At 52.7% G+C, this 24,191-nt stretch overlaps 3 protein-coding genes across 15 annotated transcripts in view; 1 reads left to right on the forward strand and 2 right to left on the reverse strand.

Annotated features, from left to right (window-relative positions):
* The window catches only part of TXNRD2 (thioredoxin reductase 2), a 48,355-nt gene extending 44,522 nt beyond the window's left edge, over positions 1–3,833 (reverse strand). For 2 of the 4 annotated variants that reach the window (XM_033097716.1, XM_033097715.1), the window contains exons 1-2: positions 3,694–3,833; positions 689–754 (exon numbers count right to left, since the gene is read on the reverse strand). In XM_033097716.1, coding sequence (XP_032953607.1) covers positions 689–754; positions 3,694–3,805 — 178 coding nt within the window. In that variant the 5' untranslated portion in view covers positions 3,806–3,833. Of the gene's footprint in view, positions 1–688; positions 755–2,373; positions 2,481–3,693 lie in introns of those variants that run through there. The other 2 variants (XM_033097718.1, XM_033097717.1) reach the window with 1 other exon arrangement.
* Positions 3,782–22,104, forward strand: COMT (catechol-O-methyltransferase). 3 transcript variants are annotated; one of them, XM_033097719.1, is made up of 5 exons: positions 3,782–3,912; positions 15,799–16,093; positions 17,006–17,199; positions 17,551–17,682; positions 21,327–22,104. In XM_033097719.1, exons 2-5 carry the CDS (start codon positions 15,799–15,801, stop codon positions 21,525–21,527), a joined length of 822 nt encoding a protein of 273 aa, XP_032953610.1. In that variant the 5' UTR covers positions 3,782–3,912; the 3' UTR covers positions 21,528–22,104. The 3 variants fall into 3 exon arrangements, with proteins under 3 accessions (XP_032953610.1, XP_032953612.1, XP_032953611.1); XM_033097721.1 differs by having other exon boundaries at positions 3,803–3,912; positions 15,830–16,093; XM_033097720.1 differs by lacking the exon at positions 3,782–3,912 and adding an exon at positions 3,966–4,152.
* The window catches only part of ARVCF (ARVCF delta catenin family member), a 59,020-nt gene continuing 56,658 nt past the window's right edge, over positions 21,830–24,191 (reverse strand). For all 8 annotated transcript variants that reach the window (XM_033097712.1, XM_033097708.1, XM_033097709.1 and 5 more), the window contains one exon: positions 21,830–23,839. Coding sequence is in view for 1 of the 8 variants with exons in the window: in XM_033097709.1 (XP_032953600.1) it covers positions 23,813–23,839 (27 nt within the window). In the remaining 7 variants the exon portion in view is untranslated. The remainder of the gene's footprint in view (positions 23,840–24,191) is intronic.

The raw sequence follows: 24,191 nt of genomic DNA on the forward strand, positions 1-24,191 counted from the left end.
GCACACTGCAACATGTCTCAGGATACCTCTGGGTCCAGCCGTTTACTAGACACATCTTTCCCGAGCACCCCTGGGTGTCTGGGCCCATCTGGAGAGCAAGACAGAACCAGCAAAACCGTGATCTCTGAGGGACAGTGCAAGGGCTAAGAACAAGGCCAGATAGGGGCCAGATGTGTGGGAGGTGTGCAATTCTAAGTGGGGCCATCGCAGCAGGAAGACTGAAGGCAGGGGAGTGAGGCCCACTGGGCAGGGAAGAGCAGGCCAGGTAGGGCAGACTGCCAGGCAAGGTGCAAGGCCAGAAAGAGCTAGGGAAGCATCTGCAAAACCGCAAAGAGGCAGGGGGCTGGAGCAGTGTGAGCGACAACATGGGTGGTGGGAGACATATCTGATGGGTGGGGACAGCTCCTGTGAGGCCTGGGGCTGGTGCCGAGGAGGGCAGGCCCAGACTTGGGACACCAACCTGGCCATTGTGCACTGCACAGACAACTGGGGTGCAGTAGGACACAGTGCACAGTGACAACAGACTGCTGAGGTGACCCTGCCAGGGTAATAGGTCCCTGGAGGCTGGCAGACCAGCTGCGGAGAAAAAGCATACCGCTCATGGCCTCTAAGGGCACATCCCAGCTCTGGAGAACAACACTACCTACTCCTGAAAGTTGGAGGTGCCAGCAGGACACAAGACACGTACCTTCCTTGGCACAGGCCAGCCCGCCGGATCCCCCGCCAATCACCAGGAGATCATAGTCCTGCCGCCCTGTTGGGATAAGGGGTAAAGGGTGAGAAGGAAGAGCCAAGACAAGTCTGGGACACCGATCGCAGAAGGTGACACATGATATCCGAAGGGCAAGCAGCCCAATCTGGTTAAAACCGGCACAGGATCTGTTGCATCAGATGGGAGAACCCACCCTGTGATGGTCGGGGTGTGACACATCACACATGCGGCAGAAGGCAGCAACTGGGCACATGGCATCTGCACAAGTCCTGAGAGGAGGTAGGCATGGTATGAAATCACCTTTGCATCCCCCCTCTACCACCACCACCACCACCACCATTCAAGAAGGGAATTTAAATGACAGGACTGCTCTGAACTCTAACGTCACCCAACGTTCTGAGCCAGACACGGGATGCAAACGTTTTTCTTGCATCCATCCACCTGTCTTTCTGTTGTGAAGGTCACCTTTGTTATAAGTGAGGGAGAAGAAAGAGCCACCCTCTATGTCAGGCAGTCTTCTCAGAGTGTCCAGTGCACACGGGGCTCCAGCGGGAATCCAGTCTGAGCAACAGCAAGCGCTGCGGGATCCTAAGCTCCTCCCTGAAATGTCTTTGGGGCTCACTGTGGTGTTGCCTCAGAGGCAGTGGGCACTCTCCACTCCTGAGCCTAGTACAGAGGACTGCTCACGTCTTTCCTGCCTTGCAGAAGGAATCATCTTCTGCAAACTACTGGCATGAAAGGCCGGCAAGAGCCAAAAAGGGGACACGAAGAAGGGAGTGGAGGGGGGAGGTAAGGGCAGTTGTGTCCTTAGGTGTAGCCAGCCTGTGAGAACTCTGACCCAGGGCCTGAGTTGGGGACATCAGCGCCAGGCACAGGCCTGCTCCCTATGGAGGAAGGAAGAAATACTAGAAAATTATGAGTACATGTGGAGGTTGGGGAGGGCACACAATGCTGCTAGGGCATCAGAAGCTGGCCGCTGCTCCCAGGCAAAGCCTATGGTGGCAGGTCTGCCATGCAAGGCAGTGTGCCCACCCCACACCAGCATCAGAGAGCCTGGGCCTGTCAGGGAGAAGGCTGCAGCCATCTCTGCAACCACGTCAACCTTCCTGGCTGTGGGGGAAAACACCCAGAGTGTCACGCTTCTCAGGGACGCCAGCTCCATAGACGCCCCATAGGCTAGGGTCTGAGACCTTAAGTCTAGAGGAGGCCCTAGCTTACAGTTGAGGCAGCCCGGGGAGCAACCACCCGGAGCTGCATCCAGGCACACGGCCCATGGCCTGCAGCCAGCCTACCTGGTGGGGATACTCAGCTGTGCCCACCCCACAGCCAGGCTCACCCAGTTCCCTCCAGTAGGCAGCATTTGAGGGCACCTGAAATGCGTGTACAGGTACACATGGGTCTAACGGAGCCACTACTCGGTTCAAGCAGCCAGCCCAAAGTGGACCCAATTCCAAATTCAACTCAAGAACTCTTAAGAGACCTTAAACTGCTGTCAGTTATTCTTATGGCTTTGAAATGAGCCCAGAGAATGGAGGACCAACTACTGGTCGGAGAAAAGCTACTGCTGGATTAGGAGCGCAAGCCTGCTGGGTAGGGCCGAGTCTCTCTCTCCAGCTGTCCGTGGGGAGACAGTGGGGAGGCTTTGCCCAGAATGCCCCTACCTTCCATTGCAGGTGTCTGTTCTTCCTGCCGCCACAGCAGGATCCCCGCCTTGGTCTCACTGCCCCTAAGTCCCGCACTGCGCCCCCAGCAGCTATCCGGCAGAAGCAGGGCCACAAGGATTGTGAGCTTATCTTTGGCAGTTTGCTCCTCCCATTCACCGCGCACACCCAGAACCCTCTGGGGCTGATAATCACTTGGAAGTGGCAGAGCCTTCTGTAAGTATAGGAAATCTGCCTTTAAACACGTGGGAGGGTTTTGATAACTTGATGGCGAGGAAGGAACCCAAAGGAACTCCAGGGTGGGGAAGGCAGTTGCTGCTCTGCTGGGTTATCTTGGGGTACCTGTACACTCCATGCCTTGGGGTGCCTCACAGCCCTGCCCTCCCCAACTAAGCCAGGCACGGATGCAGGGCTAGCCTGGAAAGGTCTGTCTGGCCTTTGTTCTGAACCCACACCCAGCAGTACATAGGTTTGCCCATTTACACATGTGGTCAGCCTTCATTGCCCAGTCCACCATTTTGGCCAATGACCTGGCTACTCTTCTTCCCACAGCTGCCATTTCTATGAAGGAGCCCTCACCCCTTCCTTGCTCAGGCCCCTCAACACTCACTCCTTATGGGGAGTCGTCCAAGAGCAGGGTTAGGAGGTCAGTCATTACACAGGCACTTGGGGTGGGAAGCACATCATCATGTGTGGGACTGGCCACACTGCCATGGTAGATGTGGTGGCACTATGGCCAGCTCTGGGGGAGGCTGTCCTGCAGGGTTGGGCTCCAACCCTTCCGAGGGACCCTGGTGGCATCCCCGCACTGGTTGTTATGTGATTACTGTCCTGGTTTGGTCAGTATCCCTTAGTGGCTCCAGGTGGATGAGTCATGTCCCCTCCCCTCCCCCAGGGCACTTGCAGAGAACCTGCAGGCAGTGGGTGCTTGGAGTCCATTTGTTCCTAAGTGTCCTCTCATTGATTCCCTCCATGTGTATGTATTGAGCACTTACTGCCTTGGGGAGTTAGGGCCTTGTGGGGGAGGTGGCCACGTTTAGCCAGTGGGGTTTGCAAGGGATGGCCCCTAGTAACCTCAGGAGGTGAACCAGGGGACTAACTAACTATAGAGGACTAACTATAGATGGCTGAGAGCAAGCAGAGGTCACTCTACCCAGCTGGACTTCCGGCACGGTCCTCCAGCTTTCTCCATCTGGAAAGGGGATTGAGGGTTGCTGGAAGCTAGAAGATTCCTGTCCCAGCCGCGAGAGACTGCTGCACAGAGGGACACCCCCACGTGGACACCCCTTCCAGACACCCCCCAGCCGGGCCCCGCCCTACCTGCTGCGTTCTGGGCCGCGCCCCGCACTCCGCCGGCGGCGACTCGCGTCCGCCACCGGAAGCGTGCTCCTGATCTTCGCAGCGCGGCCGCCCTCCCAGCCATCGCCGCCATCGCCGCCACCGCCGCCACCGCCGCGGGGCTTCGGCGGCCGGGCTGCCCGCCGCGCTGCCTGCCGCGCTGCCTGCACCGACCCGGGCCGGGGTTTCCGTCCGGGCAGGGTGAGTGCGTGCGCGGACTGCGGGGCCCGACCCGGCAAGGGATCCGACCCGGGAAGGGATCTGACTTGGGCGAGGGGATTCCGACCTTGGGTAGGAGTCTCTGGACCTGGAGTGAGGGATTCGGATGGAGGGGTCAGGAATTCGGACCGGGATGAAGGGCCACGACCTTGTTTGAGGGTCTCTGGACAGGAGTTGAGGAGGGCTACCCGTCTCCATCGGAGGACTGGGAACTTTGTGCTGGTATGGCAAGATCCTACTTAGGGATGGGGTCCATAGGGGGTGGGGTATCCTACTCCCCATGGGGATCCATACTCCTAGGATGGGGCCTGTTTCTGGGGGAGGGCTTTGACCTGGTGACCGGGTTGCAGAATCAGTACCTGACTCACCATGAGATGGTCACGCTTGGTCTTTGAGCTGGGATTAGACCCTTGAGACTGGGAGAATTGTGGGGGCCCGGACCCAGAGGGGCTCAGTGATATTCCCAACAGGTTTCCTCTTGGGGGTCTTGGCGGTACCCCCTAGGCCTTTCCCTTCAGGTGAATGGCTGCCCTACCAGGGAGGGGATGACACGAACCCTAGACCCCTCAGGACTGGCTCTGGGAGGTGTGGAGCCATCCTGCCCTCCAGAATGTAGAGAGAGGGGAAGGCACCCCAGGCCTGAACTGCTGACAGACCAGCTTTTTGGGTTCCCCCTTCTCCCCGCCCTACCAGAGACTTTTGTGTCCTTTGCCTGAGACAGATCCTCCGTTTCCCAACTCATAGAGGGGCTCTGAGGGGGCACTGCAAGGCCGGTGAGGAGAGCAGTGTCTTAGAGGAGTACAGCCAGATACTAGCTAAAGCATTGAGGACAGAATTATTCAGTAACTACTGATAATAGGGGAAAGAGCTGAGTTCCGTTTTGTTTAATTTGCTCAGAGGCAATTAAATGTTTTAACGGGAAATGAGGGAGGGAGGAGGAGTGGTAGCGGGGAAGTGCTTGAGAAAGTTAGGGAAGTGTAAAATTATAGTACAAAAAGCGAATAGGGTGTTGATCCGTGGGATACCCACCTGGGTATGCTAACTGGCACTTATAGAAGTTAGTCCTCCACCCCACCCCAGGTTGGGAGATGACGTGTGTCCTCATGTGTTGGCTGGAACAGTCACATCTTTTGCAAGATGAGGTGTGTCCTCCGGTGTTGGCTGGGACAGACACACCTTTTGGCAGCCTTGAGTTTTCTCAGGCACGCACCTTAAGGGGCTGGGGTCATCCTAGGGATGCAGCCTTGAGCTATGAGAAACCATGTTAATATTTGTTCAAGTCTTTATAGGCCAAGATTGAGTCCGCGTTGAGAAGAGGGCTCAGAGGAGCCCAGCTAGGGTTTAGTTCAGGAGAGGGTCTTTGTCAGGTCCCCCACGTATTGAAGGAAAGAAAAATTAAAGTCCATTTTCTGTTTGATCATCTTTTGTTCATTAAGGACCAGCTGAACCCATCTGTTGGGACTTGGTAGTAGAGGGTAGTTGCTGGATGGTGCAAGCTGTCAGGCATTTAATGAGGGATAATTTCTATGGAAACAGAAAAGCAAAGGTTAATGGAGCTGACTGTAAAACCCAGTTTTTGAGTCCTGAAAGTGGACAGTTGAAAAGAGTTAGGTCTCTAGATGGTGGAGTGAGGATGGATTCCCGGTTTGGAGTTTGAATGTTTGTGGTGATGGCCTAGACGTCAGTGTCACAGTCAAGGTTATTACCTGGAACAGAGCATGGAAGATGTGGGAGTTCCAGTGGACGTTCTGAGTGGCCCATGAGCAGCAGCTCCAGGCACGCACGGAATTTGCCCATACATGATTTGTTGTGGTGATGAGTTCTTTGAAATTTATGTCAAGTTGTCTGACTTCAGCATGTGGGGCTTTATCAGATCCTGGAGGAAAAAGGGCAGCTGCAACACAACCTGAGTCCCAGTAAGGGTCTGGGCAGTCAGATTTTAATTCTCACTGATGCCAAGTCGGGAGGGAGGGAGGAAAGTAGAAATATCAGTTGGGAGAGGTGGAGTCAGATATTGAAGGAAACTACAAATCATTTGGTAAAGGCTAACAAAATGTGTAAGATGGCAGGATCCAGGCCAATTCACAGGTAGATAATAAAACCTCAAAGACAGTGAACAGGACTGGAATCTGAAAACCCACAAGGTTGTGTTATTTTTCTCCATTGAGACATAAAATTTCTAAGTCACTTCCTTTTTTGATAAAAATGGTCAAAGTAATTATTCTTGTTTAAAATGATTCTGGTCTCATTAAATTTGGCTTGATTTATTTATATAAATGCAGCAAGAATGGGAATTGACCATATAGGCCTTTTTAAGTTTTCTTTGTGCAACTTTTTATAGGAATTTCAGGTTAGACTTTTAAAAGCCTCTTAAGGCTAGGAAGCCAAGCCAAGAACTTACCATCAGATTTCACCTAGAGAGCTGGGTGAATTCTCAAGGTCTCCAAAATACCCTGTGGTTCCTGGGCCTGTCAGGCGGTGACCTTCCTTACTCACTGGAATGCTGGGAACCCTGTAACCAAGTACCAGGCCAGTTTTTCAAAAGGGCTTTGTAAGCACTGGCTTCATAAAGTCGACTGTAGTTTCTTAAAACTTCCTATCTGCTTTTATGCATCATTTTCAAATATGACATTCTTTGGTATTATAAACAATGTTTTTAATTATGTCTTATCGTAGGGAGGACAGACTCTTACTGAACCTATGCAAATAACTACTATATTGCCATGAAAATAATACTCAATAATAGTTTCCGATTTGGGTAGGGATCAGGCAGGGAGAAAAGGATAAATGCTTCAATTTTGTTTAGGAAAGCGTAATTTGCTAGAATGTTATGAGTCATAGATAGATTAAGAGAAAAAGGAAACTTTTTTTTACATCCACAAAATAGAACATTAAAAATACAATACTTCCGAAAGTCATTGTTACACAGTAATGATGGAGATGTAGGTTATAGCATGAGGAATATAGTCAATAATATTGTAATAAGTATGGATGGTGCCAGATGGGTACTAGATTTTTGGGGGTGATAGGAGGGTGGGGTTTGGGGGCAGGGTATAAAAGGTGAAGGGATTAAAAAGTACAAACTGATAGTTCCACATCATGTGGAAGTAAAGCACAGGAAATATACTCAATGATATGGTAATAACTATGTATAGTGCCAGCTGAGAAGTAGACTAGTCAGGGGGATCATTTCTTAAATTGTACAAATGCCTAACCACTATGCTGTACTCCTGAAATTAATATAAAACAATATTGAATGTCAACTGGAATTAAAAAATTAAAAAGCGGGGTAGGGGGAGGTAAAGGTGAATAAGAGGCTCAGATTTCCAGGTATAAAACAAGTATGTCATGGGGATGTAATGTACAGCAGGGGGAATATAGTCAATAATATTTTGATAGCGTGGTACAGTGTCAGATGGTTGCTGGACTTAGGGTGATAAAAAATAAATAAATAAATAAAAATAAAATAGAAATACAACAATACTTCAGACAAAAGCCATAAAAAATTATAATCATCCTTTATCAGTACTCTGTCCCATGTAGTTATTTTTTGTTCTCTTTGATCTCAGTTAGCAGTTTCATGATCCCATGAGTGTCTCCACTAGAGGTCTGGAGTTCCTTACTCACTGTTCTTGTCGACATAAGAGACATCCAAAGCTGTAGAGAATTTTAATGAGTTTATTTGAGCCAAACTGACCACAATTGCCAGGAAGCAAAACCTCAATGGAATGAGAAAATGTTCCAGAGAATGGTAGTTTTGCAGCTTATTTTATACATTAGAATAAAAGGAGTCATGGGCCGGACCAGTCGCTCAGGTGGTTGGAGTGCCTGCTCCTAAAAGCCAACGTCTCTGTTTCGATTCCCACATGGGCCAGTGAGCTGCGCCCTCTACAGCTAAGATTGTGAACAACGGCTCTTTCTGGAGCTGGGCTGCGGTCAGCTGCCGTGGGCTATCCTGTGCTGCCAGGAGTGGCTGGCAGCCAGCGTGAGCCAGCGTGGGCAGCCAGCGTGAGCAGGCATGGGCTGCTGTGTGCTGCCGTGGGCTATCCCATGTGCTGCAAGGAATGGCCAGCAGCCATCGTGCAAGAAGGGGATTCAGTAGATGAGAAGCTCCCAGGGAAGGATCAGGATCGACTGGAGAGACAAAGAGGCATCCCCAGGAGCTAGGAAGGACTTCTAGCCCTGGAGATACCTTCCAGAGGAAACCTAGCCTCTCACAAAGCTTTAGGGTGTATACTCAGAATCAAAGAATCGCAAGCTGTCCTCAACATGCTTCAACAAATGTGTGTCTAGAGCACTGGATCAGGAGTCAGAATCACCATGAGATGCCCCGAGAAGTAGCAACTAGAGATAAGACAAGTTTCTGTGGGTGCCACCCTCTAGCATAGGAGTGATACGAGGTCACCTTCAGCCCACGTACAGGGGCAGGACTGGAAGCAGACAGGTGCTGGGGTTTTGCTCCCAGTGCCCAAGAACTACCAGAATGTTCCCAGTTCCTGGGCAGAGCAGGCTCTTGGGCTCTGGCCTGCAGGGGCAGATGGCCAACCATTCATCCCTAGACACTCCCCCTGGCAGTGTTTCCTGACCCATCCATCCCATCCTTCTGTCCTCCCCACAAGGACCCTGGCTGGCCAGCCTGTCGGCTTTCGTCCCCAGAATGTTCCTTGTGCTCTGAGGCCTCCCTTTTCTTCTGTCACTCCTGCAGCCACACGCACAAGTGCCATCCTGCCCCTCCCCCAGGCTTCCCAAGCCAGTGGGGTCAGAGACCGAGGAGGTGTCTGGCAACCAAGGCAGAACAGCAGGCTGAGATCTTTGCAAAGGGGCCAAAGGTATTTCTAGTGACCTTTCATGGATTTTTACAATGAGCCTAGGAACCAGATCATACAGTTAGTTCATCTTTTTAAAGAATTTTTAAGCGTCTCAGTAACTCATCCACTGATGCTTACTTGCAATATATTTATGAAAAACATTTCCATTTCCTTTAAAGAAAGATGAGTGTTATCTAGGATGTGATAAATGTGAATAATGAATACTGGCCAAAAGTGATAAACGATCTGGCTATGAAGCACAAAGTCCCCCCTCACCTTTCCCCAGCTCCAGAGATTCAGGAGCCTGCGGGCGAGAAGGGGCAGACTTAAGGGGTGAGTGGAGCCCCCAACATGCAGATGTTGGGGGGCTGGGCCTTGGTGAAGTTTAACTGTGCACCAGGCAGGATGTGGCAAAGCACCTTTGTCCCAAAGGATCACAGAGCTAAATAAAAGTCCAAGGGTCGATGGCTCTGCGTGTCAGTGGCCCATCTGCCTGCTCCCCACCACGGCCTGAGGGTGCCTAGGGGTCTTGGCCCAGCTGCCAACTGTCTTGATTGCCTCCTTTGGGTCTCAGGGTGGATTCATGGTGATCAGAGGAGGTCATGGTTTTAGGGTTGCAGGGAGAGTACTTAAGAATGAGTTTATATAAGAAACGTTTTTGGAGGGTGTTATTGTGGTTTTGGGAAAGAGGGCCTGTCCCTTGCCTAGGTCGGTGTGCTGTCTGTGAGGAAATGGACGCTGGACACACACACCATGGGCCTGTTGTCAGAAGGAAGCACGCGGGGTGGACAGATTCCACTGTGATAGGAAGAAGCTCCCTTCCCCTGCCTCCAGGAAGGGAGGTGAGTGTGCACCTCAGGAAACAGGCATCCCTCTAGGTGCCTGTGCAGGTCTTTGCAGTCGGGCTCAGCGGGCAGGCAGCAGGCCAGCAGAAAAGCTCTCCTGAGTGCCTGGGTCCCCCAGGGAGAGGGGAGCTGGGCTGTTCTGGATCCTGCTTCCTTATAGGGAATGGCATGTCCCCTTCCCTTTTTGGAACAGGGAAGGCCAGAAGCAGAGTGGCTCGTGTTGGTTGCTTTCCACTATGTTTTCTTTTTATTGTAGTAAAATATACATAATTTAAAATGTACCATTTTAACTATTTCTGAGTGTACAATTCAGTGGCATTGTTGTGTAACCATTGCCACTATTTCCAGAATTTTTTCATCATCCCAAACAAACTGAATCCATTCAGCAGTAATTCCCCTTCCCCCTAGCTCCTGGTCACTTCTATTCTACATTCTGTCTCTTTGGATTTGCCTGTTCTAGATATTTCATGTAAGTAGGGTCATACAATATTTATCCTTTTGTGTCTGTCTTACTTCACTTAGTAGAATGTGTTCAAAGTTCAACCCTATAGTAGCATATATCAGTGCTTCATTCATTTTAATAACTAAATATTCCATTGGATGAATAGACCACATTTTGTTATCCATTCATCTGTTGATGGACACTTGGGTCGTTTCCATGTTTTGGCTATTGTGAATAATTCTGCTATAAACATAGGTGTGCAAGTATCGGTTCAAGTTCCCACTTTCAGTTATTTTGGGTATACATCTAGGAGTGGAATTGCTGAGTCATGTGGTAATTCTATGTTTAACTTTTTGAGGAACCATCAAACAGTTTTCCATAGCAACTGCACTATTTTACATTGCTGTAAAGGGTTCCAATTTATTCACGTCCTCACCAAAACTTACTATTTTCCTTTTCTTTTAATATCCATCCTAATGGGTGTGAAGTAGTAGCTCATTGTGATTTTGATTTGCATTTGCATAATAACAAATGATGCTGAGCCTCTTTTTATGTGCTTATTGGTTATTTATATATCTTCCTTGGAGAAATATCTATTCAAGTCCTTTGCCCATTTTCTAATTGGGGTGTTTGTCTTTTTGTTGTTGCATTATAAGAGTTCTTTATATACTCAGAATATTAAACTCTCACCAGATACATAATTTGCCAACATTTTCTCCCATTTTGTGGGTTATCCTTTGGCTTTCTTGACATATACAAACTTTGATGAACAAAAGTTTTTTTTTAATGAAGTTCAGTTTATTTTTCTTTTGTTGCCTGTGCTTTTGGTGTCACATATAAGAATCCATTGCCAAATTCAGGGTCATGAAGACTTACTCCTATATTTTGTTCTAAGAGTTTTATAGTTTTAGCTCTTAAAGTCTTTGGCCCATTTTGAGGGTGTTTTTTTTTGTTTTTGTTTTTGTTTTTTTGTATCTGATGTGAGTTAAGAATGCAATTTCATTCTTTTGCTGGTGGAAGCCTAGTTGTCCTAGAATCATTTGTTGACGAGACTGTTCTTTCCTATTGAATGGTCCCAGTGTCATTGAACTCAGGTTCGGTGTTGCTTGCCGCTGGAAGACTCTAAAACACTAGAGTGACAAGGCATGGTGAGGAGAAAAGTGTCCTTTATTCTAGATGCCGGCAGCTAAGAAAGATGGCAGACTCCTGTCTAAAAAAACCACCTTCCCTAGCCACAATGATTAAGAGATTTTATAGGCAGGTAAATGGGAAAGAACAAAGGAAAGCAGGCCTCCGGGCTAACACTTGAGGCGTCATCTCCTGTGGTCTTCTGATACCTCTGGTCTGCCTCACGTCCTTAGCCCTCTGTGAACTGCCCAGGAGTTGTGATCCAACGTCAGATGGGAGCAGGTGGGGGGGCTGAGGATTAAAGAAGCTGCTCTTTTCAGGTTAGGATGTTTGTTAGTTAACAAGGTATGGGTAGCTTTGAAAAAGGGAACAAACCGAGTTCTTCAGTTAATCAGTGGGAGGAGAAACAAAGAGAAAATAGATGAATATCAGCATGGATCAAACGGCAAACTCGCTAAATCTAACTGCATTATCGATTCCCTGAATTTCACCCTTACGTCAGCACCCTTGTGAAAAAAATCATTTGATCATAGCCATGAAGGTGTATTTCTGGCCTTTCAATTCTGTTCTGTGGGTCTTTGTTTCTACCTGATGCTGTCTTAATTACTATAGCTTCATAGTTTTGAAGTCAGGAAGGGTGAGGTCCTCCAACTTTGTTATTTTTCAAAATACTTTTGGCCATTTTAGGTCCAATGAGATTCCACATGACTTTTAGGATGGATTTTTCTATTTCTGTAAAAAATGCCTTTGGAATTTTGATAGGGATTGCACTGAAGCTGTAGATCACACTGGATATTAGACAGCTTAACAATATCAAGTCTTCCAGTCCATGAACATGGGATGACTTTCCATTGGTGTCTTCCTCAATTTCTTTCATGCTCTCATGACACTATCACATGTGCCATCTGTGCAGGCTTCATAAAGGCCCAGCCTCCTCAGCCAAACCTAGAACTCCTTAAGCAGCTTCCTCTGGTTCTGCCCTTTGCCCTGAGGCCGAGAGCCATGGGGAACAGAGACATAGGGCACTGCACCAAAGCTTTGCCTCCTCCCCTCACTGTGGTCAAGAAACCACATTTGAAAAGTGTGCTTGGCAATCCACTGGAACACTTTTGTCATGGCATGTTTCGAACATATACAAAAGCAGAGAGGATCCGACAGTGTTCTTTGGCTTCCCCGCTCTCACCTCCTGGCCAGGGGCCGAGTTTTCTTTGTCCTCCTGTCACCCGCCCCATCATCGTTTTGAAGCCAAGCCCCAGCATTGCCTTTTCTCTTTACATCTCTGTAAGGTAACCAGGACTCTTCACCTCCACCCAGGGCTCAGAGCCAAAGGCAGGGCAGTGGGATCATAGGGATCCGAAGCTGTTTCTGGGGGATACTGAGTGACCTCACTCTTGGCTCTTTCCAAGGGCAGAGCAGCAGGTACTCAGGTCCCAGGACCCAAAACAAGAGGAGCTCCCCATGTTTAATTTCCCCACATAGGACTCATAGGGCAAATCCCAGGTCAGAACATCTGCAAGCTCTGAATGGCTTCCTCTGCGGTGTCTGTGGCATTTTAACGGCATGCCTCAGTTCTTAGGCACTGCTGCTCTCCACTCACTTGCTCATGCTTTTATTCTACAAAGCTGCGAGCAGACCTAGACATGTTCTCCCCCCATGGCCGGGTGGGTTCGGCCTCTCCCAACACAGCTGAGCAATGCAGAGCAAGGGGGCTTTGGGAACAGGGAGACCCTATAGTCAGGGATGTCCAGCAGGGTTGTGTTAGAAGGGGAGGAGGCCACTGGAGGCAGTGTGGCCAGTGACGAGCACTCAGTTCGTGGCCAGGGGCAACCAGTCCCTCACACTCAAGGAGAATCCCAGGACTCTCCTCTGGGGTTGCTGGGATCAGGTAAGTGGGGCATGAAGCCTGTTCCCGCAGGCACTGCATGGGGGATTACCTTGAGTGTCTCCCTGAGCCCTGTGCCCCTGGCCCAGGAAGGCCCTGGAAGGGCGAGTGGGACGTGGACATGGTGGGCGATGGGGAAGCATCACAGTCCCTGTGCCGAGGGGCCGTTTCTGCCCTATTTGGAGCTTCCCTGACTGTCAGGCATGCCACCCCCTCCTGACAGGAAAGGCGGGAGCTGCTGGCTGCCTTTCACCTGGGCCCAGTCCCAGCTGCTCCGCGGGTGGGGCCCCTCCCTGCGCCCTTCTGTCAGCCCTGAGGGACATGGTGCCTGCAAAGTTATGAACAAACAGACCTGGAAATAGAGATTTAAAAGCCAGATTCTTACATAATTCAAGTACTGTGGGGCTTGAAATCTATAGTTCATGACCCCAGAGTCCACCAAGTAATTCACTATTTAAATGGAATATTCCTTCTTAATGTAGGTGTTTAGTCCTAACATTATTTACTAAAAAATTTTAATAACATAGAATAAAACAAAATGGCCCCTTATCTCACCACCCAAACACACTACTAGTAATAATAGTAACGATAAATAAAGCAACACAAGTGTGTAGTTAGGAAATACTAAGCAAGCAGACAGCACCGCGGAAAGTTCTGGACACTTCAGATAGAACAGCTTCTCCCCCGTTTCCTGCCGTCTGTTCACTAGTTGAGAGACGCTCTGCCCTTATGTACCATGCCCTCTCCCCGTGTGCCCTCCCCCGTGTGCTCCCCTCACCTGCATTGCTGTCCTGCCCTCTGAGGGCCTTTCCCAGCGGGTCCCCAGCAGCTCTGGCAGAAACATGGCCCAACTCACAGTCCATCAGGCTGGTGGGGCCCAGGGTCCACCCCACATGGGCACTTATGCTGGCACCAAGTCCTGCCCCTGGCTTCCCATGCCTGCTTGTTTTCTGGCTTTCTGTAAGCTGTGTATTTGCCGCCTTGGCCCACTTTTCTCTTGGCTTTTCTTTTTTTCATTGATTCACATATGCTGTTCGTAACTTGCCCTTGGTCTTATATGTCAATTGTAAGTTGATAATTGCTTTCCTGAGAAAAAGGGCTTGAGCAAAGTGCTTCATTAATTTCTCCTGCTTTTCTTAAGGCACAGTTGCACGTGCTTCATAACCCAGGCAGTGCCGAGGAGACTGTCCCCAGTGTCCTGGGCTGTTACCGCCTCTCTGAGGCCTTTTGTGCTTGCTCCTCCCAGGAGGGAAAGGTGAAGGGCAAGGCTGGCCTCTGGGGGGCAGCCTGGACAGCTGGATGCTGGTCATTTTCAGGTTACATTTTCTACTGATAATTATCTCAAGGCAAAAGAACTCTGCACCAGTTCTGTCGGCCTTGCTGCTGAGCTCAGAGGAGTGCGAGTGTGGAGGGCAGGCACTGGCTGGGAAAGCTGCCCTGAAGCTCAGGGTGGTGCTGGGAGCAGGGGTGTGGGCCGAGGATTGAGGCCCACTGGGTGTGTAGACTTGGCCCTGCTAAGCATGTATCCACTCAGCCTTATGTAAATAGGCCACTTGGCCTGAGAGAATCTAGAGATCTTGGTGTCAACACTCCCCTGGGGTGGGGGGTGTCGTTGGCTTTCCTGCTCATTCTCTGCTCTATCCACCAAGCCCACTCTTCCTCATAGGCCAGGGTGTTGGGGTTCAGAGCCCTGAGCTGTCCTCAAGGTGTCTCCCCTCCGAGACCCTCGGCCTACCTGCTCTTCTGGGTGTGCTTTTCCACATGGGAGCTTCTTGGAGAGCAGGGTTCTTTCTATGTGGCCTAGAATTTCTTGGACTAGAATTCCAAGATCCTTTCTTGTGAATGCCCCATGAGTGACCGTGGCCCTGGTGGAAGTTTCCCACATTCCTCTTGCTTTCATCCTTTAACATGTTAAGGTCTCTGGTCCAAGATCTGAGCATGTGCCCTGAACGTTTTGAACCATGCTCTATGCGGACTCAGCCTTGCCCTGTCTCTGGGGGCCCTGGGCCCAGCTCCACGTGACTGGGTCCCACGCTCCCTGCCTGAAGGTGGCATGCCAGGGGGTGCTCATGCCGCACCGGTAGTGGCTGATACATAGCTGGCACGTCTCTCGCACTGTGTGCAGGCAGCAGGGCTGGCCTTCCTTGTCGAGGGACAGTTTCGCCATGTGTGGCTGTGCCCAAGGAGAGTGGTTGAGTGTGCCTGGCCTGGGGACTGCCTGTGTTCTTATTTGGAAATTCACTTAACGGACCACATGAGAATCTCAGACTATCCCAAGTGGGAGCCTACGGGCTGCACATGGGGCAAAGCCTCCCCTGCGCTGTGTGTGCTTGCTGCAGGCCAGCTGTGCCTCCCTTGGCCAGGGCAGCAGCTGATCCCAGGCGTCCGGGAAGGTGCCCAGAGAAGGGGGCTATGACCAGTAGGCCACCAGGCAGTCAGATACACACCTGCTCTGTGTGACTGAGGGTGCAGCCCTAGCTGGAAGCTGTTTGCAGGTGTGCTGGGCCTTTGCTCCCCTGGCAGTAAGGCACTGGTTTGACCTCTTGGTCCTTGGGCCCCTATCAGCATAAGGGGGACAATGGTAGTACCACCAAAGTGAGGAGAGGATGGGTGAACCAGGAGAGCAGGTCTGCACTAACCCAAGGGGCCCTGAGTTCCCCTGCTGGCTGAGGGCTGCCTGGCCCACAAAGCACTGAAGCCAGCTGCCCTCCCCGCGGCTCCCTTCCCTCCCCCTTCTCTCCCCTCCTCCTCACCCTATTTCAGATGCTAGAGGCCCCACCCCTGCTGTTGGCAGCCTTCTCAGCAGGCCTGGTGCTGCTGGCCCTTCTGCTCTTCCTGCGACACCGTGGCTGGATTCACCGTGGCTGGATTTTTGTTGGCTGGAATGAGTTGATCCTGCTGCCCATCTACAACCTGCTCATGGGGGACAACAAGGAGCAGCGCATCCTGCACTATGTGCTGCAGCATGCGGTGGCTGGGGACCCGCAGAGCGTGCTGGAGACCATCGACGCCTACTGCTCACAGAAGGAGTGGGCCATGAATGTGGGCGACAAGAAAGGTGGGTGGCCTGGCCGGCAGGTGGTGACTACAGGAATGGGGATCCCAGGCCAGGCAGCACAGTCCCTGCAGAAGGGGCTTGTTATCACCCAGATTTTTGGTGTTGGGGTAGGGGTTCGTCTGGAGCTCTGGGGGCCCAAGCCACCAGCCCAGCTTCTCACTCCCAACCAGTGGCAAAGGCTGTGCAGAGACCCCGACACCCACTTCACTGTCCCTGTGGGGAGGGAGGGACATTTGATAAACCACCCAGGAGGCCACTGTTGAGGGTCCCCCGCTTGCCACAGACCAACTCAGCAATATTATTCAGAGGAGACAGCAGGGGCTCCATATTGGCCCTGTACTCACCATCCTGCAGAGTCGGGGGCTAGTGCAGCATGGGCAAGAGGTTCCTGGGTGTTACTGCTGCGTATGAGGGTGCACAGAGCTCCTTGGATTCTGCCCGGTCCAGTACTAGGCCCTTCCCCCAGCCGCCTCCTAACCTTTGGACTCCAGCACGGGGCACAGGCATGTGCTGTCCTGCACTCCCTGGAGTTGGGCGTGGGGGACAGTCGTGACATCCACTGTCCAGCCCCTTTAGAGCCCTGCAAAGTGTCCAGCTCGAGGGTGCTAGGCAGACCCCGAGTGTAGTCCATTGGCAAGGAGGGGTGGGGCGTCTGCAGAAGGCAGCTCTGGGTTAGGACAAGTTGGAGTCAGTCAGGAACCGTGGAAAAGAGAGAGACCAGCATGTGCAAAGACACAGGGGCCTGAGGGACTATGGGAGCTCAGGGGGTATGTGCAGTGGGACCAGGACCTCGGGCTAGGGCTGGGACCAGGCATTAGGAGGGGTTCTTGCTCAATCAGGAGGAACAGGCCCAGGACCGGGAGCGGGTCTCTTCCCTCTGCCTGCGCTCACTGCCTCCTCCACCCACCCCAGGCCAGATTGTGGACACAGTGGTTCGGGAGGAGTGCCCCTCTGTGCTGCTGGAGCTGGGCGCTTACTGCGGCTACTCGGCCGTGCGGATGGCCCGCCTGCTGCCGCCCAGTGCCCGCCTGCTCACTATCGAGGTCAACCCTGACTATGCCGCCATCACCCGGCAGATGCTGGACTTTGCAGGCCTGCAGGACAAGGTACAGCACCTTCCCCGGTGACAGATGTGGACACAGGCTCCAGGGGTCCAGTGCAGGTGGGTGAGCAGGGAAGAGCCTGGGGCATGCCCTGCATGGTTCAAGGCCGTGTTTTTCCTGTTGCAGCCAGGCCCACAGCACCTCCTGGGCCAGGTTTTACAGAACCCCCAGCAGCTTGTGAGGGCGGTCTCACTGCCCCATTCCACAGAGCAGGAAATTCCCGAGGCTGCCCCCAAAGGGAGGAGGCAGAGTGGGGATTTGTCTCCCCAGAACCCCAAAGAAATTGTCAGGTGTCCAGGCAGGGTGGTCTCTTTGACCCTCATGGGCACAGGCACTGATGGAGCACTGTTCCAGGTAACCGTTATCATTGGGGCATCCCAGGACATCATCCCCCAGCTGAAGAAGAAATATGATGTGGATACGCTGGACATGGTCTTCCTTGACCACTGGAAGGAACGGTACCTGCCAGACACACTCCTCCTGGAGGTGAGCTTCGCCAACTGCCTGCCTGGGATGGGCTGCCTGCAGGTGCAAGGGCTGCCCCATTGGTAGGCCTCAGCCTCTCTGAAGAGCTAGGTGTCCTGGCCAAGCCCTGCCAAGGGCGGCCCTGGGAACCACAGGTAACTCGAGCTGGCCTGCCTGATGTCAGCAAGCACAGAGGACTGGAGGAGACCCCAGGGCAGGATGCAGACCAGAGGAAGGGGGTTCTGGGCAGCCTGTTCCTGGGGTAGCAGGGTGGGGTGAGCCCATGGACCAGATGGTCTGATCTCCAAGGCAAGGGGGAAAGAAGGCAGAAGGGAAACAGCCTGGCAGCCATTCCAGCTCTCACACCTGGACGGCTGGTGCTGGCTAGGGAAATTGCCATCTACTGTTTCTTCCTCCTGAGGCTACTTGTTGTACATCCCCCTGCACCCCCATCCCGCAACCCCACCCCCAGGCTGTCCCAGCCCTCAGTGCCAGCTGCTTAGCCAGCACCAAGTGGTGACCAGTGGGGCTGCCTGGCCCCCAGGAGGGTGGAGCTGGAGCGCTTAGTGAGCTTACATGTGGAGCTTAATATTGACACCCACTGCCTTTCCCTCCCGGTGGGTCGTCAGGCGGACACTAACAGCTCCTGGGCGTCAGGTTGGGCTTCAGATGCTCCGTCCCACTCCAGCCTCCCTGCCAGAGGACCAGCCTGGGGCTGTCCCATGTTGTTCATCCTGTGCTCACCCACCTCAGCTCCCCCACAGGCCAGACACTCTGCCCGGTGCAGAGGGACCATGAGCATGGGGAGCATGGCTGCCAAAGCCATGGCTGGAGGCCAGGCAGCACCTCAAACCCAGTGGTTCCCATGCAAGTGGAGGCCCAGGCATCGACACAGCGGGAAGGAACCAGCACTGGCCTGGTGGGTGTGAAGGCTCAGCAGCATATTCCAGGAGCGGGCAGATTGGGGGCAGTGGACCAGGGCTATGTATGGAGGGTCTCAGATGCCACATGAGTGGGGTCACGAGGGCTCGCAGCATGTGAAGGTGAGGTTAGACCTGTCTTCAGGGAAGATCCCCGTTAGGTGCATGGAGAGTGCCGAGAGATGGTTGTGGGGAGCGTGGTGCTGATGTCTGGAACCTTAGGGAGGCACCAGGCACTGGGAGTGGAGAAGGAGGGGATCAAGGGACTAGAAGTTGGACCGGTCACCTGTGTTGGCCTATACAGGCGGTCAGTGGAAGAATAACAAGGAGACCCGTGGGCCAGCAGTGGGGCAGCTGTGGGGAGTATGCCCAGGCCGGAGAGGCCCACAAGGCAGAGGGGCATGAACCTAGAAATCAGGTACTGAGGGCAGAGACCAGGTGGCCAATGCAGCTGGGCCTGCATCATGGAGTGGGAGGATTTCAGTAGCTTTGGTGTGTATGATAATTGCAGGGGCCTGCACTTACAGAAAACCAGAAAATATTGCCATTTAATAACTAGGAAACAGTTTTCTCTGTGCACCTTGTTCAAAGCTGGTAATTATCTCAAAAGAAGGAAGTCCTGAATGGGAATGGCTGTACTTTTTAAGCCCGCATTCTGCGGCCCTGCAGCCCTGGCTCTGCGGCACCCCAGCGGCACCTCCCCAGTCGGGAAAGGGGCTGGCAGAGGCAGGGGGGCAATGCAGTCGGATGGCCACTTGAGGAGGTCTCGGTCCCTTGTCACGCAGGTGTTTCCACAGGGCTGCTTGAGTGTCCTCACAACATGGCAGCTGGCTTCCCACAGAGCCAGAGATGCGAGCAAGAGACAGAGACTGTGTGCTGTGTATGACCGAGTCTCTGAAGCCACACTCTGTTACTTCAGCCTTCTCTTTGTTAGAAGCTAGTCACTAAGCCCAGCCCACAACCACCTCCTGAAAGGCAAAAAACGGTGGACGTAGCTTAAAACCACCTCAGACTTGGCTGCCGGGTCCTCTGAACACCGTTTCCTCCCCGTGGCTGTTAGCACAACAGGCTTGCTCAGATGCGATGAGCTTCTGGCCAGAAGTCTCCAGGGGGTCTGTGTCCTCCGTCAGGAGGCACATGGTGTCTGGGGAAAGGCAGCGCAGGTGCCACCTTCTTCCCCCTTACCACCAGCTTCCTAAGGATGGCTCGGCCCTAGCACCCTCCAAAGGAGACCAAAGCTTTCCTCCTTTTGTTCCTTCTTTCATGGTAACTCGATGGTTTTTAGTATCCGATGTCTTTCAATCCACTGATAGTCCCATCTATTGTCAGCGGTGCCCCTACTCCTGCAGCCAGCCCTACAACCCTGCAGCCAGCCCTACAACGCTGGAGCCCCTGTTCCCGATTCACTTTGTACACTTCCTTCCCGCGCCAGACGTGAGTGGCCCTTCTGGGGCCGGGCCAGCGACACCTCCCGGGCTGCTCTCTTCTAGGTCTTTTTAGACAATATTGCTAGAAAGTTCTTTTCCTTTTCTGGTTTTAAGAGAAAAGGCTCCAAGATTCATAGTGGTACTTCCTGTTCAAATTCTGGCTCAGAGGTCATCCCAGCCTCGCTGACCTCAAAGCTGTTTTCCACAGCTCTTGCTGGAAGGCCCTCAGCTTCCTCCACAGCCCACAGGCTGGAAGTGACCACAGCCACCACCTAAAGGGCTGAGACCCCTGTAAGACTCTGTCCTAGGGCACATCCCTGGAGGTGTGCAGTTATAGCCCCACAATTTTTAGTCACTTGGAGATGCCTCATGCATGTGATCCTGCCGGCAATTTCAGACACACCTGGGGTCACTTGTTTGACTTTGTTTTCCATGTTTGAGATTGCTTATTTTTTTTAACTGTTAAGATTATGTTAAAAAAAAAAAAAAGTTCTACGCCTCCAAAATTAAATCTAGGAGACAAGGCAACATTTCCTCTTAGGGTTATTCATTCTATTGTTGCTTGTAATCTAAGCAGCTCCACCTTCAGTTTAGAGAGACTGTGAACACTGGAGGACCTTGGCTGTGTCCAGCCAGCTGCTCCTCCTTCCTTCTACAGAACCCAGGCCCGGGAATGCCGGCTGGCTGCCAGGACCCAGGTGCTGATGGAGATGGGCGTGTCAAATGCCAGGACTTGGGGGGTATCCAAAGTGGACCCGAAGGGCAGGCTTGTGGGTGGGGAGGTCTGCCCCCAGCCCTGTAGGATCATCCTGGTCAAAGCAGATCCCATCTCCAGTGACCACCCCCAGTAGCCCACATACTGGGCACCAGGCATTTCTCTCACCTGCCTGGAGAAGTAATGTTTTCCTGGCACCGAGTGATCAGGGAACCTCTGGCTTTAGCACTGTGGCCCAAATCTGGCCCCGTCATCTCCTCCACTCAATCATCCAGCTAGCATCTAGTGAGTACCTTTGTACCACACACTGTTCTAGAGGCCTAGGATGCAAGAGTGAACAGAGCAGGAAAAGATCCTTCCTCACAGAGCTGACGTTGTAAAGACTCTCTCAGCACAGCCCTTTCCTATAGCAGTCGCTGCTGGGGAAGTGATGAAAGGCTGTGGGGAAAACTCTGTGACCACAGGAGCTGGGGTGGGGCTAACCCTGGGGCAAGGCCAGCGTATGGAGCCTCTGCCTGGCCAGGCGCACCTGTCCTGCTGGTTTGGAGCAGGCTCGCTGGGCACCACTGACCCTTACCCCCTCCAACCGTCTGTCCCCTGCAGGAGTGTGGTCTGTTACGGAAGGGGACGGTGTTGCTGGCCGACAACGTCATCTTCCCAGGAGCACCCGATTTCCTGGCACACGTGCGCGGGAGCAGCCGCTTTGAATGCACACACTTCCCCTCCTACCTGGAGTACTCAGAGATGGTGGATGGCCTGGAGAAGGCCGTCTACCTAGGCGCAGGCAGCCCGGCACAGCCTTGACCTGCTCTGGGTCTCTCACCAAACCTGGTTATGAAAGGCATGAGGGATGTGCTTCTGCCAATCCCACTTCTGCAATGCTGGGGTCTGTCTTCAATGCAGCACACTTGAGACCTGCAAGGCCAAGGCCCACCTACACTGGCCCCTCTACACGTGGCTCCAAGCTATCACACACTAATCCACCCCAAGGGCAACTGGCTCACGGTGCAGAATCACTGCAATAAATCTGGAAAGTATTAGTTTGGTGCAAAAGTAATTGCGGTTTAAAAGGTTAAAAATAACTGCAAAAACCGCAGTTACTTTTGCACCAACCTAATATCTTAAAAAAGCCAATCAGGGCAGGTGGTGGAAGTTGGGAATATCTGGAAACTGCTGAGCTGTGCGCACAGTCTGTCCTTGAGGTTTGCTGTCACCAGGTGGCAGCAGTGCCTCAGTGATGGCCCTGACCACCACCAACACACACTTTTAAACCCTCTGGGTTCTTTCATCTCCTTTTTAAGAATAAATGCAACTTCACTAAAATCAGCTGATTGTTAATCTTATAGACCAATATCATAATTAAAAGACACTAAAATAGTAATTAAAGATTTAAATATTTAGATAGAAGACATCGACTGAGTACTTCTCAGCCACTGCGCTGCTCCCTCTTTCCCTTGGTGCCTTCCCCTTTGGCACCAAACCCACGTCGCTCCCCTGGACTGGATGCTAATGCTGCCCACGAGTCCATGTGGCTCCTAGTCCCACCACTGCTCCTGCTGTGGCCAGGCTGAGGACACAAGCTGCAGCCCCACAGGGGTATCTGCGGCCTGGGCTGAGCCCCCACCTGGAGGCTGTCTCACCTAGGAAACTAGAACAGGGCAGTTGGCCACACTTCACACCCATCTCTGACCAAGGAGGTGTGGGGTAAGGGACTCAGCCCTGCAGCAACACCAGGTGCCCAGCCCATGTGGCACTGAGTGGAAGCATCTTTCCCAGTCCTACTCAGCCTTGTTTATGAAAGAGACAGTGGGCTCAGACCAGGTGCCACTTCTGCAGGCTGTGCAGCTGGCAAGTGAGACGTGGAGTTTGTGTTTATTAAATCCATAGCTGCCCCCAGCCCTGACCCTGTCCCTCCAGCCCCAAGCCCCCAAGTGCCTGGATCTCTGGCCACTTCAGAGGATCCCCAGGGATCACTCTGTCCTGGATGAGCCCACCTGTGCCCAGAGAAGCCTCTGGCCAGGACACTACCCTGGGGCGCAGAGCTCAGTTAACCACCCAGGAGCAAGCCTACTCCTTTTTGCATGTAGACAGAGGGTCGCAGTGAGTCTGGGAGGATGTGTGTGGGGAAACATCCATGGGGCCTGGGAGTTGAGCCCCCGCTGGACACAGCAGACAGACAGCTGAGGCCACCTCCCCCCACTCCCGACCTGACAAATGGAGGAGCAAGCAGCTTGTGGCAAGAGGTCTGAGCCATGAAGTTCCTTTGTTGCTTTTTTAATTTTTAAATTTTCTTACAAAAATTTATGTGTTTACCAATACAATCTTATTTTGGTTTTGTTTTTAATGCTTTTTGTCAGTGTTTTCTGTTTTTAAGTCACAAACAGCAGGCACTGAACAGCAGGTCCCTGCTGCTGCCGAGGGTCAGTCCCAGAGGTGTCAGTCCCCAAGGCGCTACTCAGGGCTCCAGCAGACAGGATATGGGAGCTGTGCCAGGACCAGTGTCACTTGGAAGGCTCCCACTGCACTGGGTTCTACGCATCCAAGGGCAGGGTGGGGGCAAGCACAGCCTGACCCCCATCTCGCTGCCTCCAACCCTCTCTGGACGGGCCAGCCTCCCCCCCACCCCCCGGAGTAGTCCCACACCCATGGTTGACCTGCCATGCAGGGTGGGACTCGGGAGCCCAGGGGATCCCCTGCACCTTTCAGAGTCAAACTCTTTCTGAGCACCCTTCCCTGCCCAGCTGCCTGCCCCCAGGGCTGGCCTATCCCACTCCTCTAGGGCACTGCACACACAGGGCTACACTCTTACTTCTCCAGCCCCCTCTCCTGCCACCTTCCTGGGCCCCGCCCCAGAGCCCCGTAGGCCTTCTCTTTCACTCGCACACAGCACCATGTCAGTAAACAGCTAACTCTGCCTAGGGAGTTAGGAGGGAGGGATTGAGGGGGCAGAAAAGGAGGCGTGTCCAGAAAGTCCGGCCTTGGCTCCAGCGCAGAGGCACTGCCAACCCTTGCCACCAGGGGGCTCCAAGCTCCATGGCAGGGTCTGTGCAGGCCGCCCCTGGAGTTCCCTTCTTCCCGTAATCAGATCCCTAAGAATGAAAGGCTAGGCCCGGGCCCTGAGGAGGGAGAGGGGAAGGCTGAGCAGGGTGGCCTAGGGGGGCTGCCTCCACAGACTACGTACATGAAGGTGTACAAAGACAGCTGCTGTGGATGGTGTGGGCCAACACAGGGCCTCAGTACCAAGGGCAATTCCAACTTGCTGGTCCTCAGGGGCCATAGGCTTGGGATATTTGAAGGTGTGGAGGAACTATCCCTGCTCTCATTTCATGTCCTCCGAGCCCTGATGGCACAGTGCTTGGGACAGGGCTGCAGGCCCAGGGAGGCCCCTCCCTCTCACACCTTGGCCTGTCCTTCCCTAAGGTGGGCATTTGGGCAGGCTGGCCCCGAGGTAGGGGTCCCATCAGGGAG

This window comes from Rhinolophus ferrumequinum, chromosome 25, assembly GCF_004115265.2.
Source record: "Rhinolophus ferrumequinum isolate MPI-CBG mRhiFer1 chromosome 25, mRhiFer1_v1.p, whole genome shotgun sequence".
In the NCBI taxonomy this organism is placed as follows: Eukaryota; Metazoa; Chordata; class Mammalia; order Chiroptera; family Rhinolophidae; genus Rhinolophus; species Rhinolophus ferrumequinum.